The sequence below is a fragment of the Dendrobates tinctorius genome, unplaced genomic scaffold (assembly GCF_039654945.1).
Source record: "Dendrobates tinctorius isolate UK_male_01 unplaced genomic scaffold, ASM3965494v1 ptg000008l, whole genome shotgun sequence".
Classification (NCBI taxonomy): domain Eukaryota; kingdom Metazoa; phylum Chordata; class Amphibia; order Anura; family Dendrobatidae; genus Dendrobates; species Dendrobates tinctorius.
Genome location: NW_027361676.1, coordinates 74,805,717 through 74,823,505, shown reverse-complemented (window position 1 = coordinate 74,823,505; position 17,789 = coordinate 74,805,717). Strand labels below are relative to the sequence as shown.

Here is a 17,789-nt window from a genome sequence, read left to right as displayed (position 1 = left end):
ACCCACAGGATTGCGAACGATTGCCGCGAATGGTCCAACGTCACGGCAACCACAAAGAAAATCCCACTCGCTGCCCATTCGCTCCCCGGGCATGCACACAGCTTCATGTCAGATGGGCGCATGCACCGGAGCCGATCTGCATCAGTAGCTACATGACGCTTGGGTGCACACGCTATACGCGCCACTGTGTCCCCCTCAGTCTGATCCAGCTCATGAGCGCATCTGATATGATGACATTTCATTGACAAAAACTTGTTACTGATGCACATTGCTTCACTAATGACACATTGGGGGTAGTTTAATAACTAACGAGGTGACAGGTTCCCTTTAAAGGGCCATTACCCATGTGAGACCTGTAATGACTGACAGTCTGCTCTCCTGATATGCATGTCTCACACTGGTTATACCTCCTTTAATTTAAAGTAAGCTCTGGAGGCACTCTGGGAGATCTACGTTTGGCTCATAGATCTTAACTAGTGATGAGCGAGTATATTCGTTGCTCGGGTTTTCCCCAGCATGCTCGGGTGACCTCCAAGTATTTGGATGTGCTCGGAGATTTAGTTTTCGTCGCCTCAGCTGCATGAATTGCGGCTTCTAGGCAGACTGAATACATGTGGGGTTGCCTGTTTGATAGGGATTCTCCACATGTATTCAGCCTGTCCAGCAGTCGCAAATCATGCAGCTGAGGCGACAAAAACTAAATCTCTGAGTCAAAATACTCGGCGGACACCCGAGCATGCTCCGGAAAACCCGAGCAATGAGTATACTCGCTCATCACTATTCTTAACATATAGCAACCATACAGCATCCAGGTTTTAAAGATACATTAGTTATTAGTATTGAAAACTGTATTTGTTCTTCTACAATTTATTAACATCTGATGTATAAGCACAGACATACTGGTAGCATATGGACGGCATTCAGATAAAGAAAATGTAATTGATAATTTTTTAGAAGGAAATTTATTTTTTATATACTTGTGTGAACTTAGCCTTACGAAGTAGAAACTTTCTTCTGACATTTTATTTTATTCAATGCAGGATAAAACTGACATAGAAGTGACATTATTTGTCTATGCAAGGTATGTGTTATCCCAGAGCTAGTTACTTCTTTCCCAGGTCTACACTTCACTACTAAAGTGGTTGGGCCCTATGAGGTGTCAGAACACAGAAATTAGTGCCAAAACAGATGCTCCTTATTTATAAAGAGGCATATGGGATGGCAATCATCTTATATTCCAAATTAAAATCAGTCCTGATAGCTGTGTGGTCTAATTATAATAATAATAATAATTACATGTTTATTGCTGAACGCAAAGTGGTGGATTTATATTGTAGCAGTAAACTGATTTGATGCTAGTACATTTTCCTTAGGTCTCCTGATATTGCAGTTTGTCAACAAAAAAATCTGGACGGCAGCTGATGTGATTAAGTAAACTATGCGTGCCTCATTTCTTCCCTGGCAATCTAGATTGAAAGCCTAAAGAGGTTGTCACTATTTGAGCGAGCATGCTTGGATAAAGTGTTATCTGAGCATGCTCGTGTGCTAATGCAGTACCTTTGGCATGCTCGAATAATATGTTCGAGTCGCCAAGACTGCATGTCTCACGGCTTTTCGATAGCCACAACACATGTAGGGATTGTCTGTTTGTTAGACGATCCCTGCATGTGTTAGGCTGTCAAACAGCCACGATGCATGCAGCCGCGGGGACTCGAACATATTATTGAAGAATGCCGAAGATACTCTATTAGCACACGAACATGCGCAGACAACACTTTACCCGAGCACGCGCGCTCATCACTAGAACTTGTCTTATCTTAAATGGATAAATCTGCAAAGTGTTTGTAAAAACAAGCACGTTTACAATTTACCTCTTTATTAAAAATCCCTTTTGTGTTACCAAGAATAGAGTGACTTTTATTCTATAGTTTGACGGCTTGTTGCCAACCTTCTCTGCAGTCTATCATCGGTGGCTGATCTCCAAGGCAAGAGTGCAATGCTTAAAAGCTCTTTGCTATAGACTATAAGGGCTGCTGTTAGGCTGGTTGGATTGCTGTATCCGACCCCCCCCCCTCCAAAAAAAAAAAAATTTATTTTTAAAGTACATGATTATGAGATAACCACACACATAGCTGGTTTGTAGGTGCTTTCACATTGTGTTTAGGCACTGGTACAGTCCGAAGCCCCTGCAAATGTGTGGCGTGGTCATAGACTGTTGGTGCCAGCACAGTGAACGTGCACTTTGTTGTACATTATTTTTGGGAATGTACCGCTACTGGAGACGGACACCCAGATGCAGTCTACTACGTCTGAATGTCCGCCTCCAGTAGGTGTACAGTCCAGAAAGTAATGTACGATAGAGCACACATTCGCTGTCGGCGCATCATGTTTTGCAGGGGATCGGAAGCAAGGCTCAACAGGGAAACTAAGTGGGTGCCTGAACACAATGTGAAAATGCCCTTATCTGTGATTATGAAAATGCATAGTTCTGCATTAGAACTGTGTACTCAGCATATTTTTCAATAGAGCCATTTGGAAAACTAGTTGCTCAATTTTAAAGTAACATAATGAATGGGTTTTCACAATATTACAACTTATCACCTTTCCACAGGATAGGTGAGAAGTATCTGATTGCTTGGACCCTCAAAGATCGCAAGTGTGGGGTCCTGTGACTGCTTTTCCATTTAAGCAGGCAATACAGAACCCCAGCACCGTCACAGTTGAAAACAATGATGAGTGAGGCAGCCATTCGCAGATGCTCCCTCTCCCATCATTCCCCCTCTGCATCTGAGCTCTGTGAGCTCAGAGGGCACAATTACATCACTATAGCGCATCCTTTGTGCCGAGCAGAGCAAAGGGTCAGAATGCGCTGAGGAGACCAGAGCAGTGGGGTACAGGGAGAAGTGAGTATTTGATGATTCTTTATGTATGGAGTATTATATAGGGCCCATTATACTGTATGAAGTAATATTTGGGGCCCATGATAGTGTATGGAGTAAGATATGGGGCCATTATACTGTATGGAGCAATATATGGGGCCCATTATACTGTATGGAGCATTATGTGAGCCCATAATACTGTATGGAGGAATATGTGGTGCCAATAATACTGTATGGATGGTTATATGGTGCCCATAGCACTGTATGGAGGACTATGTGGTGCCCATAATACTGCATGGACGACTATGTGGTGCTTATAATACTGTATGGAGGGTTATATGGTGCTCATAAATACTGTATGGAGGGTTATATGGTGCTCATAAATACTGTATGGAGGGTTATATGGTGCACATAAAACTGTATGGAGCACTGTGTGGTGCCCATAATACTGTAATGAGGACTATGTAGTGCCCATAATACTGTATGGAGGACTACGTGGTGCCAATAATGCAGTATGGAGGACTATGTGGTGCCCATAATACTGTATGGAGGAATATGTGGTGCCCATAATTTTATATGGAGAGATATGTAGTGCCCATAATTCTGTATGGAGGACTATGCGGTGCCCATAATTCTGTATGGAGGACTATGCAATGCCCATAATACTGTATGTAGGGATATTTGGTGTACTGTATGCTGTGCCAGGCCTGCCATTGCCATTAATGATCCCTCTTCTGGATTCTTCAGTGTGGTTTTTGTATGTGCGGTGATGGCGCTGACATCCTTGTGTTCAGACATCTTTTCTCTATTTCTCTAAATTAAAATGTCCACTATTGTACAATTTTTACAGGATACACATAAATTTGTATGAACCAGATTAATTTCTACCGATTTTAAAAATTTACTAGGGGGGGCACCGTTGTGCAGTCTGCCTCAGGCGGCAGAGAGGCTAGGTTCACCCCTGGGTGAACGACATCTTCCAGGACCTGCTCGATACATGTGTGGTAGTATACCTGGACGACACCTTGGTATTCTCTCCTGAACTGTCAACACATAGGAGGGACGTTTTAAGAACTAACCGTCTCCACGTCAAATATGAAAAGTGCATCATCGAACAGTCCTCCCTTCCGTGTCTGGGATATATAGTTTCTGAGACCGGTTTGAAGATGGATCTCAAGAAATTATCAACTGTCATGAAGTGGCCCTGTCCAGATGGTCTTAAGGCTATCCAACAGTTTCTTGGGTTTGCGAATTATTAATGCCAATTTATTTCGCATTTTTCTTCCCAGACTGCTCCTATTTCTGCCCTGACCCGCAAAGGAGCCAATCCTAAGGAATGGACTTCTGAAGCAAAAGAAGCCTTTGTATCCCTCAAGCAGGCATTTTCCTTGGCTCCAGCGCTGCATCGCCCAAACCATAATGAACAGTTCTTCCTGGAGGTGGCTGCATCTTCCACAGTGGCCGGAGCCGTCCTCACTCAGAATTCTTCATCCGGTTGCATGGTTTCCTGCGGCTTTTTCTCTAAACTCTTCTCGGCACCAGAAAATATTTCCTCTAATGACAAAAGAGAACTGCTCACGATCAAACTGGCTCTGGAGGAGTGGCGGTACTTGCTGAAAGGAGCATTGCACCCTGTGGTAATTTACACTGACTATAAGAATCTGGCTTATCTGCAGTCTGCTCAGTGGCTTAACCCCCATCAATCCAGATCATCTTTGTTCTACGCTCGCTTCAACTTCACACTCCACTTTCGTCCGGCTGATAAAAACGTTAAGGCGGACGCACCCTCCAGGTCCTTCCAGGCCTCCAACCAGAAGGAGGAGCTTAAATATATTATCAAGCCCTCCAAGATAATCACAGTCACTCCGCTAGACTTATCTTGTCCACTCTCCAGTAAGACTTACGTGGCTGAACCTGACAGGAAGTGGGTTCTTCTCTGGGGACATTCTTCTAAGGTGGCAGGCCATGCCGGACAGAAGAATACTACTCTCCTTATCTCTCGACACTATTGGTGGCCGACTCTGTGGAAAGATGTTGCGAATTTCGTCTCTGATTGTCCTTTGTGTGCCAGAAATAAGACTCCCAAACAGCTTCTAACCGGTCATTTGCTTCCATTGTCTGTCTCTTCTGCTTCCTGGCAGTATATCTCCATCGATTTCATCACGGATCTGCCAGTGTCGGCTGGATGTACCGTCATCTGGGTGGTGGTGGATTGTTTTTCCAAAATGGCTCATTTTATCCCGCTATCCGGCCTTCCATCTGTACTAGTACTGGCAAAAGAATTCATTCTTCAGATTGGAATGACATGGAATGAGTCAATCAGATCCTGACTAATTTTCTCCATCATTTTGTTAATGCTCACCACAGTGACTGGGCTGAACTCCTGCCTTGGGCCAAATTCTCCCCGAAAGTGCCATTCCCTGGGGCTGTCACCTCCAGTAATCCAGCTGCTGATTCCCTCATCAGGAACTTTTCTAAGATCTGAGAGAGCACCAAAGCGTCTTTGCTAAAATCCTCTGAACAGATGAAAAGGCACACGGATAAGAGACTTTTGGATTTACCTCTGTTTCACTCTGGATATATGGTCTGGCTATCATCTAAGTATATCTGCCTCAAGATACCATCCTATAAATTGGGTTTTCACTTCATTGGTCCCTTTGAGGTGCTGAAACGGATTAATCCAGTAGCCTACAAACTCAAACTCCCTGCCTCCTTGCGATTCCCCAATTCCTTCCATGTGTCTCTTCTCAAACCTGTTGTCCTCAGTTATTTCTTCAAGGTTTGTGGTGCCACTACGACTCTTGTCAGTGCTGAGGACATTTTCGAGGTAGAGAACACTTTGGCCACCAAAAAGGTAAGAGGAAAGACCTTCTTTCTTGTGGAAGGAGTTTGGTCCTGAGGAGAGGTCTGGGGAGCCGAGGGAGAACATACATGCCCCTCTCTTCCTGGAGAAATTTCTGACAGGCTTGAAAAAGATGGGGCGTAAGGGGGGTACTGTAGCGCCCACATCTCTGCCTGCAGTCCCTCTCTCCCTATAGAGGCCTCCTTTCCTGCTTTTTCTGGGTCTGCTGCTGCCCGGGCAAGGTCTCGAGGCATTGTGCTTAGAGCGTGCGTGCTTTCACTTCCTCCTTCTTAATGGGGCTGTGTATGCTCCTCTTAAGTGTCCCCAGCCAAAAGCTGGAGGTCTCTTTCTATTTAAACCGCCTCCTCCAACATGGAGGTGCCTGTGCAATGTTGAGCGTTTGTTCCTAACACGCTTGTCAGTTCTCAGATCCCCATACCAGCATCTCAGTCTGCTGCACCTGCAGGTGCTTCCTTCAAAGGTAGCAGAGCCAGATACACCTGCCAGTGCTCACCTCAATGGCAGCGGAGCCAGCTGCACCTGCCAGTGCTCACCTCAACGGCAGCAGAGCCAGCTGCACCCATCAGTGCTCACCTCAACGGCAGCAGAGCCAGCTGCACCCATCAGTGCTCACCTCAACGGCAGCAGATCCAGCTGCTCCCACTAGTGCTCACCTCAACGGCAGCCAAGCCAGCTGCACCTGCCAGTTCTCATCTCTCCATCAGACTGTCCTGGTTGCACCTGTGGTTCCTGTCATCTTCTCTACCTGCTTGCATCTGTTTTACATTCCCCTGGGCCATTCCAGCTATCCGCTCCTTGGGGTCAGCCGCCATCTACCCATGGTCAGTCCTGGAGTAGCACCTGGATCGCCTCCCTTGTCTCTCCAAGGACTACAGTGTTGTTAGCTGCTGCGCGCCTGAGGTCTGATTGGGTGAAGCTCAAACTCGCGTACCTCCAGGTCTTCCTTGGGCTTTGGCACAGTAGTTCCGCCTCCCAGCCTGTTACAACCAGACTTTAACCACCTAGGGTGGAGGTGATCCTGATTAGACTCAGATACTGAAGGTGCACGTGGACTGTACTGTGGTGTCAGGGCAGGAAAAGGAGGAGGGTGACTCTCAGGGTGAGTAGTTTGAGAATAGAGAGGATAATGTTGAGATTGTAGATGATGCTTGGTGTGAACCCAGAGGTATGCAGCTGAGTACTCAGCAGAGGAGGCGAAGGAGGAGGAAGATGAGGAGGTTACATTGTGGCTTCCCACACAGGCACAAATTGATGCAACCACAACAAGCAATGCATCCTCAGCCCCAACTCTGGCTGTGTCCAGCACAAGTTGTGACTGTGCAGTTTGAAGGGGTGGCAAGGGTTTCCTAGCCTAGGCATTTTTTGAGATCCAACACGTTATCTATCAAATTTTCAAAATAAAACGCATTAGAGGCAAAATTTGCAATAATTTGACAACTACATGTATGAACCGGCACATACGCGATCAACATGCTTTAGTGTGGGAATCTCACTGCGCTAAAATGCGGACTAGCGGATCTCGCAAACCTCAGGCTGCCCCATCAACCCCAGCTGCTGCTTCTTCCTCCTCCGTCACCATTCAAGTCTTCACACACAGGTCTCCGGCCGCAGAAACTACAATTGTTTACCCACCAGTCAGGGTGAGTGAGAACCAGTCAGCTGTTTTGAAAGTAGATATAACTGCTGCTTTTGTGTTATCTAGCACAACACATCTTTCTCAATCCACCATAAAATCTCCACCTGCACCGCACTCACAGTGCAACAGTTTGTCCTGTTCTCCATACTTTGCCCTCTCTCAGCACAGCAGCTAGCTCTCGTCCTGAGGTTGTGAGCATGTAAAAGAATGTTTCCTCTTACACATGGCAAAGCTAAAACCTTGAACTCCACCATCTCCATTCTGTTGGTCACGGAAATGCTGCCTTTCCATCTGATGGATATAGATGCAGCCCCGCAGTACCAGTTGCCCAGTATCCATTACTTCTATAAGAAAGCTGTGCCTGCACTACACCAGTATGTCACAGACAACATCACCTGTTCCCTGAAAAAATCTAGGTTACATTTCACAACTGACACCTGGACAAACAAACATGGGCAGGGGCGGTACGTCTCACTAACTGGGTAACTCAAGGAGCTACTCCAAAAGTCTTTGAATCCCCAAGGCTAGCAGGACAAACATCTGTATCTAACAGTTCCTCCACTGCTTCTGCCTCCTTCAACTCCTCTAGGACCTCTACCTGTGCCCTCTACTTCTCCCTTAATCAGACACACATTCCAACAGTGCAGGTAGGATCTCCCCCACCTCTGTACTGCGCAGCAAGAGCTCACCACAGTCAGGCAGTGTTTAAATTAATGTGCCTTGAAGATCGCAGTCACACTGCGAATCCAAAACTAACCAACTTTGAAAGGTTCGCTCCTCTCTACAGCTTCACACCTCTCTGGGTGGGGGTGGGATCAGATAAGGTTTAAGATAGGAGCATAGCAAGGTACTTGACCCTGATCTACATCTTCTGGGATAATCCGGGGGACAGGGATGGACTAGGGTGCTGCTTAGTTCGAGGGATCAGGTACATGACAGTCCGTAATATAACCTACACCTGAGGAAGTTCTGGTTAGAGTTCCTGAGACCATACTCTCAGGGCCTATTCCAGGTCCAAATCCAGCCCTGTTTTTATCAAGTGACTTTGATTCAGCATCAGTTCTGTCTGAGGATTCAGAATCTGTGCAGTCTAAACAGAGTCCATGTCCTGTTTTGCCAAGTTAACCAAAGTCCAGTCTGTGTCGGCATCCCTGACCCCAGGTGTCAGCAGCTGTAGTACCGGAGACTGCCTAGAAGTGGTACCTGGTGGCTACCTGCAGATCAGGTCTGTCTCCAACATCAGGAGCTCCAGTGAACACCAGGTAGCCGCCCAGCTGCGCCCTTCCTAAGTAAACCCGGCCCAGTGTCACAGTGGGTCCATGAACCACAAGCGCCAACTGCGTGTGCAACAAACACTATCTGACTTACAGTATATGCGTGTCTTGTATGTTGGATCTACTGTACCTCCTTAGGGACTGCATTCTGGTAAAGTGTTAGTTGGTTGAGGTGATTGATAAGATTAGACATCTTCATTGGATACATATATATCTCTATTACACGTATTCTAGGAGTAATCCTGTGGTTTGAAAATTGCAAAGAACAAGTGGTGATGGGAAAATGTATGTTTTTTTCCAAAATGTTAGGAATATATGTTGAGCAGGGACAATGTTGAGATCCTTATTGAGCTTTAGTGGGAGGTGTGAGAAAAAAAAGAAAAAGACCTCCATTGATTTTTTTTCTCATAGTACATTTCATAAAATATTGTTGACTATATTTTTATCAATTGATGTGTTTTAGAGTTTATGTAAACAAATAAAAATTCAAAACTAACAAATAGGCATAAATTACTCTAAGAAGTGAAACTAAGGGGAATAATAACTGGACCCTAACAGTTAAAGAAAGATGGATTCATAATTGTTAACTGAAGGGGAATACAAATATTTGCAAAAACAGATATGTCATGTGAGCGGCAGATCTTCAAAATATAAAAGTCTAGTATCTACAACTGTCACTAGAGGGAGCTAGATACATATGAATTTGCACAGTTTACAGCATTAGCCATATAAAGCCATCTAAAATGAGCATGATTTGCAGGCAGAAATCCTTACACCTTATAATTTACCTCAATAGTAAAAGCCGAGTTAGCAAAAAAACTAGATCACTGAGGGCAGTGCCACCAATACTAGCTGTTCTAACGCAAATAATGTAGGCCTTTAACATGCAAATTAAGAAAACAAATATTATCGAACCGGAGTAGAAATACTTTAAATTAGATCAGTTAGTTCATTTTGCTGTGGAATATTTTTATTCATTTCTTACCAGAAAATCCATAGCTGGTATAGGTAATTCTGCTGTACTATTACAAAATGAGCAAGAGTTACTTTATATCGACAGATGCAGCCTTCTGGTTAACACAGTGTCATTTCTGTGATTATATCTGTGATATTGTTAGACTTTATGAATTATTTTTTCAATTTTACACACTGAATCTGTCACGATCCCACCCACTGACATTGGTATGTCACGGACGGTGGGATGCGACGCACTGCCGACACACGGCTATCACAGGCGCAGGGGGGGCTTATCTTAGTTATCCCACCGCTCACACCATGTGATAAAAACAGCAAGCTAGTCCTGCCCTAACAATTTACCGCAGGGGGGTTATTTTGGATGTCCCACGACTGCTAACAATCTTCCATGAACTGCGGGGATTTATGTATATCCCACCTTTCAGCTCCACTTTGGAACTCGCAGCTCTCCGGTGCACCCTTACCCTCAGGTCAGTCAGGGAACTACACCTGGGATAATGGGTCTCCGGTCGGCTGCTTCAATGAAGTCTGGCCATCTGGCATGCTGCAGTGAGGGAATTATAAAATGCTCTTGCTGCAGCCACCCAATTTGCTTATAAAATCCCTTCCGTCACTCTCAGCAGTATCCGGGGCCCAGATCACACTTTGCCGCCACCAGCTTTAGAGTATCTCTGATTAAGTTACAAACTTAATAGAGGGGTTCAAAGCCAACCCAATCCAGTAGCAATTATCTTAAAGGCGCGTGTTCATTTTTAGAGCATGAAGACTAATAAAGTTATCATTTATTCCTAAAAGGTGGGCAGTGATTACACAGATAAAAGTTGTTACAAAGTTGAGACATTAGACATGTACAATGCAAATATAAAATAAATGGGATTAACATAGAGATCAACACTTACAGTTGCTGAATGGTCTTTAGGCTAACCATGTGGGGAGGTTGGGCCACAAGTTGCCCTGCATCTGGGGTCCTTTTGGCATCAAACCTCCAGCTCAAATGACCAATTTTAGGGAGGGAGTACCTTATAGCTTTGGGTTTGTGACATCACAAAAGGGGCCGTCTGGTATGTTCCTCCCCCTGCTCTAGGAGTTACAATTCTGACTAGAAAATTTTTAATGACTGTATCTTGCAGAGGGAACCTCGTATAAACATGCACATGGTATCATTCTTTTTAACCTGTCGAGGACAATAATTCAAGACCAAACATGCAGTAATTATGTCACACCGTTTAGGAGAAATCCAGTTCTCGATTTCTGTGGGTGCTAGAACTGTGAAAATTATGGGCCAGAACGCTGGGTCGATGCATTTTGCAGAAATGTACTTTTCATATCTCTGCCGCATACGAGGTGCACGCTATTGCTTCTTTTAATATTTCCCATACCTGTATCCAGTCGCATGGAAAGGAGCAAAATAAATCCTTTTCCTGGCTGTGCAGGGAGGGGGAAGGAGGAGAGAGAGAGAGAATCCTCACTGGGGTCTCATGTTACACAGAACTGCAGCTGCTTTGTGTGACAGCTAAGGAAAGGAAGGGGGGGATCAAGCCCCCACACTGATATAACATGTGAATAGGAGCGTGTAAAGAATGGAAGATTCTGGAATGTTCCAGCAAAATCATACCAATACTAACATTTCAGGGTATTCAGCTGTTCTAATGCAAATAATGTAGGCCTTTAACATGCAAATAAAGAAAGCAAATATTACCGAACCGGAGTAGAAATACTTTAAATTAGATCAGTTAGTTCATTTTGCTGTGGTATATTTTTATTCATTTCTTACCAGAAAATCCATAGCTGGTATAGGTAATTCTGCATTACTATTACAAAATGAGCAAGAGTTGTTTTATATCTCCAGAGGCAGCCTTCTTGCTAACACAATGTCATTTCTGTGATTACATCTGTGATAATGTGAGACTTTATGAATTATTTTTTCAATTTTACACACTGAATCATATCTACTTTACAAAGATACAGTCAACAATTACAGTTGGGCATTTGTTCTGTACCAGTAGCAAATTTATATTTTTATAGTTCTGAGAGATTTATTCTGGAAATATCCTAGTCCAGTGGCATCAACTAATTACTCCTTTGCTTAGGGAGCACCTGAGAGTTTTATGGTTTGAAGCCTCTGAAGGAACAGAAGTCCTATATTACATTTCTTCAATCTAGAAATATTGAATAATATATTGACTAATATATCAATTCAGATAGCATATTAATAATACACCATATTAGAGAGTGTTTGTTATCTTCTTTTACTAGCACTTTGCTGCTTACTGTTACATATATTTTACAACAGAGTATTCATGCATGTTTGTCATACTGTATGCTTTTTCTGTGTCTTAGTCTTTAGGTGGTGTGAACAGTTTCTTACTGCCCTGTTCAATTTTGTGCACATCTCATCTGTTCTGAATCTATTGATTTCTTGCTTATGCAAGCTTTGGGAGACCCCCGCCTCTCTCTTGTGGGACATGCATAAAAAGCCATTTTGCCTAGCGTGCCCATACCATGCAGCGCCTTTCTTAACCCTGCTCATGTAGGTATTGTTCACATGATCAGGTTTTAAATACATTAGATAGGACTGCTCCGTGAAGGGTTACCGTGACGTGGTGGAGTGACTTAGTATACATTTTTTGCAAAAAAAAGGATCAACTAAATACTCTGTGTTTGTTATCTTCTTTTACTATCACTTTGCTGCTTACTGTTACATATTTTACAACAGAGTATTCATGCACGTTTGTCATACGGTGTGCTTTTTCTGTGTCTTAGTCTTTGTGTGGTGTGAACAGTTTCTTACTGACCTGTTCAATTTTGTGCATGTCTCATGTGTTTTTAACATATTAGAGAGATGCAATTGGCTTCTCAACAAGGTATACTGGTACACAAGATATGGTTTTTAAACCTAAAATACTTGAAACTGAGGACATAATGTACTTCCTCTTGCCTTGTACACGTAAAAATTTCAAATTTATAGATTAAATTCATTTTTTTTCAGAAACCATTCCCAAAATGACTAGGCTCAATCCTTTTATCCATAATATACTACAATTTCCAGTAAACATTAGCAATATGGAAACGTTTAAGATTTTATCTATTATGGTACTTTTTATTATTACTATAAGGATAAATTATGCTTATAGTTGTGGTAGAGTTGTTTAATGACTCTCTGCATTGTGAAGCTATGCATGACACTTTTTACATTAATACATTATAAATTTTTACTTCAATACATACAGTTGTGCTCAAAAGTTTACATACCCCAGCAGAATTTTTGCTTTCTTGGCCTTTTTTCTGAGAATATGAATGATAACACCAAAACTTTTTCTCCACTCATGGTTAGTGGTTGGGTGAAGCCATTTATTGTCAAACTACTGTGTTTTCTCTTTTTAAATCATAATGACCACCCAAAACATCCAAACGACCCTGATCAAAAGTTCACATACTCCATTTCATAATACCTTGCATTGCCCCCTCTAACATCAATGACAGCTTGAAGTCTTTTGTGGTAGTTGTGGATGAGGTTCTTTATTTTCTCAGATGGTAAAGCTGCCCACTCTTCTTGGCAAAAAGCCTTCAGTTCTTGTAAATTCCTGGGCTGTCTAGCATGATCTGCGCGTTTGAGAGCTCCTCCCCAGAGTGGCTCAGTGATATTGGGGCTAGGAGACTGAGATCGCTCCTCCAGAACCTTCACTTTGTTCTGCTGTAGCCAATGACAGGTCGACTTGGCCTTGTGTTTTGGATCGTTGTCATGTTGGAACGTCCAAGTACGTTCCATACGCAAATATAAATGCAATATACAATAGCCAGTTTTAGATGAAAAACACCAAATCAAAAACATTTTATGATATCATAAAATAAAGTAAATCTACATACTTAAAAGGAGGTAATGCCCCAACGTACAGTATAACATTTAAAGAACATAAAGTGGCACTAAAAACTTTATTTAGTCACAATAATATCACCATTTCTTTAATTTACTGCATCATTATTCACTTAGAAATTGTCTTCTGTCTTTTAGCTGAATCCAAATACCTTCTTGTGGACGAAGGATGAGCTCTCCAACAAGACCCAATTCATCACGTTTTTGATTTGTTTCAATCCAGAAATTACGTAATATGGTAGATAGAACAACTTTTTCCTCCATTAAAGCAAACCGTTGACCTAGATTGTGTATTACAAAATATAAACAATATGTAAGGTGCTTGATAGATCATTCTTAGTCCTAAATGTACATTTTCAAATCAATCTCTTTCATTTTTACATTTCCTAATCCAGTAGTGGGGAACATCTGACCTGCAGGCTGCAATCGGTCATTTTTTCCAGGAAAATTTCTGGAGACCACAGTGATTGAGCTGGTGGCCACTTTTTGCCATCCACTGGCCCTTTAATTCCTCCTTCCACTGTGAGCATGTGCACAATGCATTCACTACTGAATCCTGAGCCCCACGTAATCAAGAATTATGTCCTGATATTGGCCAGTGCATCAGGATGTTCTTTGCATGCAAAATTGGCATGTTCTGCACTCCTGTCCCTATAGTGAAGACAGCAGTCACAGTTTCTGCTCTGTAAATTGTTTGCTTGCAGCCCCAGTGTATGTGATGTATATAAACCAGCCCAAAACAACCCCCTGACCAAGAAGCTACATCGGTTACATACGACCTGCTTGGGGTTAGCACCCTCACATCACAAGTCCACACATCCTGCCAGAACCCCCACCTTTAAGCAAGGATCTGGGGCATAACAGACGGGTACCTCACCCACTGCTTCTGCCCAGAGACACGTTACATATGCACAAGTCCCAGTGTCTCCTATATAATATATATAAACCAGCCCCAGTGTCCCCAACTTGATGAATATGCTTCAGCCCCAATGTCTCATATGCGATGTATACCACAGCCTCATTGTATCCTGTTTGATGTATAGACAGCAATTTCAGTGTCTCCTGTGTGATGCATACAACAGTTTTGGTGTCTCCTATGTGATGCATACAGCCATCTCAGTGTATCCTATGTGATGTATTCACAGCAGTTTCTGTGTATCCATGGGATTTAGACAGCAGGTTGGGGCCTCTGATGTGATGTATACTATATTTTCAGTGTCAACTATGTGATATGCATACATCAGTCTCAGTATCTCATATATCAAGTATATATGATGTATACAGTAGACCTACCACTGCTTGAGTTCTATAAAAGTTAAGTACCGTATATACTCGAGTATAAGCCGACCCGAGTATAAGCCAACCCCCCCTAATTTTGCCATAAAAACTGGGAAACCTTATTGACTCGAGTATAAGCCTAGGGTGGAAAATGCAGCAGCTACTGGTGAATTTAAAAAATAAAAATAGATACCAATAAAAGCAAAATTAATTGAGACATCAGTAGGTTAAATGTTTTTGAATATCCATATTGAATCAGGAGCCCCACATAATGCTCCATACAGTTCATGATAGCCCCATAAGATGCTCCATACAAAATATACCCCATATAATGCTGCACAAAGGTTAATAATGGCCCCATAAGATGCTCCATAGAATAATATGCCCCATATGCTGCTCCATAAAGGTTATGGCCTCATAAGATGTTCCATAGATTATGCCCCATAAGATTCTCCATAGATTATGCCTCCATATGCTGCCCCTATAAGATGCTCCATAGATTATGCCCCCATATACTGCCCCCATAAAATGCTCCATAGATTATGCCCCCTCATGCTGCCCCCATAAGATGCTCCATAGATTATGCCCCCCATATGCTGCCCCCCCATAAGATGCTCCATAGATTATGCCCCCATGTGCTGCCGCTGCTGCTGCATTTAAAAATAAAAAAAGACATACTCACCTCTCCGTCGCTGGATGCCAGGTGCCGGTGTCACTGCTGGCACCTGAGATATTCACCTGTCCCCCGGTCCATCGCTGCCTGCTGCTTCAGACAGCAGAGGGCACGGTGACGTGGTTAGTGCGTGCCGCGCCCCCTGTAGTCTGAACGTCACTGACAGATGACGTGCCAGACAGCAGCAAGCAGCGATGGACCCCGGACAAGTGAATATCGCTATACTTACCCGTTCCTGGCGCGGTCTCTGCAGCCCCCAGCTTCTCCGCGATCTCCCTTCCTGCCTTCAGCGGTCACGTGGTACCGCTCATTAAACTCATAAATATGCGCATATTCATGAGTTTAATGAGCAGTTCCATGTGATCGCTGAAGGAAGTAAGGGAGTTCGCTGAGAAGCTGGGGGCTGCAGAGACGGCACCAAGATGGGTTAGTATGACCTGACACCCCCGCCCCCCTCCGACCCCCTGGTGTATATGACTCGAATATAAGCCGAGGGGGGGACTTTCAGCCCAAAAATATATAGTAAGCAGTGATGAATTGCTCACTGAGAGGAGACAGGCAGTGTAATATACGTATGTTCAGAAAAACTAACTCCCGCAAACCATTATTTTCTAAAATTATCATTGCAAAGAATTGACTGTACTCTAGATCGATGCAAATGGCCCTTGGCGGAAAAAAAGTTCCCCACCCCAAAACTAATAATTACTGTATTAATGAATGTAGTTGGTCATAGAACAGGTCACTAGTAATCTGAAATACTTCTCAGTGATTCCACCATAATTTATAGCACTATAAGCTTTCATTACTATTTGCTTTCTCTCTGAGGATGAGCAAACCCTGACTGGAAAGTTTGGGGTTAGTATCGGAAACCTAGACACACCTAGTGTCCGGTTCCAAACCCCAAACACGGACTTTTTACTGTATGTTCGGGTTCCTGTTTAGGTTGACCAGACTAAAAAACTAAAAAAGTTTGTTGAAAGGCTGAATTGAAGCAAATCAACAAGTTTTTAGATTGTGGGCACTTCCGGAGCCATCAAAGCCATTCCAAGTGTTGGCATAGCTGTGATTGGCCAGCGGAGCATATGACCAGGCGTGTATAAGGGCCTGATCACAAGTGCTGCCTCCATTATGCTCTCATTAGCGTAGGGATAGTGACTGTACACTCTACAAAAAAATGCTGTTTGTACTCTGCACTCTTGGCTGTGGGAGTACTGTATTTTAACCCCTTAACCCTCAGAGCTTTTTTCGGTTTTGCGTTTTTGTTTCTCGCTCCTCTCCTTCCCAGAGCCAAAACTTTTTTACTTTTCCACCAATATGGCCATGTGAGGGCTTATTTTTTGCAGACCGAGTTGTACTTTTGAATGACACCATTGGTTTTACCATGTCATGTACTATAAAATGGGAAAAAAAATTCCAAGTGCAATGAAATTGCAAAAAAAGTGCAATCCCACACTTGTTTTTTGCTTGGCTTTTGTGCTAGGTTCACTAAATGCTAAAACTAATCTGCCATTATGATTCTCCAGGTCATTGCAAGTTCATAAACACTAAACATGTCTAGGTTCTTTTTTATATAAGTGGTGAAAAAAAATTCCAAACTTTGCTAAAAAAAATTGTGCCATTTTCCGAGACCCGTAGTGTCTGCATTTTTCGTGATCACGGGTTGGTTGAGGGCTTATTTTTTGTGAGTCATGCTGATGTTTTTAATGATACCATTTTGGTACAGAGACGATCTTTTGATCGCCCGTTATTGCATTTTAATGCAATGTCGCGGCGACCAAAAAAAAATTCTAGCGTTTTGACTTTTTTTCTCGCCAAGCCGTTTAGCGATCAGGTCAATCCTTGTTTTATTGATAGATTAGGCGATTCTGAATGCAGCGATACCAAATATGTGTATGTGTGATTTTATTTTTATAGTTTTATTTTAAATGAAGTGAAAGATGGGTAATTTGAACTTTTATTTTTTTTATTTTTTCATATTTTTAAACACATTTTTTTTTTCACTTTTGGCATGCTTCAATCGTCTCCATAGGAGACTAGAAGCTGCCGTAGCCTGATCAGCTCTGCTACATAGAGGCGATGGTCAGATCTCTATGTACTAGAATTGCTGACTTGCTATGATACAGGAAAGATGCATATCTTTGTACCCTGTTAACCAGTAGATAGAAGAATATTCAGAATTGAGAGTCCTCAGTTGTTGATACCTTTTAAAGGCTAACTGAAAAGAAAGATGGTGACACATTGCAAGCTTTCGAGACTACTCAGGTCTCTTCATCAGGCATTGACTTGCTATGAGCGCCGACCACTGGGTGGCGCTAACAGCAATCTGGCACTGACAAC

The 17,789-nt window shown here is 43.0% G+C and overlaps 1 protein-coding gene across 1 annotated transcript in view; it reads right to left on the bottom strand.

Annotated features, from left to right (window-relative positions):
• Positions 1–11,356: 11,356 nt before the first annotated feature.
• The window catches only part of LOC141092554 (cytochrome P450 4V2-like), a 143,278-nt gene continuing 136,845 nt past the window's right edge, over positions 11,357–17,789 (bottom strand). Inside the window, exon 11 of the mRNA XM_073578812.1 lies at positions 11,357–13,782. Within this exon, the coding sequence (XP_073434913.1) occupies positions 13,607–13,782 (176 nt within the window). The 3' untranslated portion in view covers positions 11,357–13,606. The remainder of the gene's footprint in view (positions 13,783–17,789) is intronic.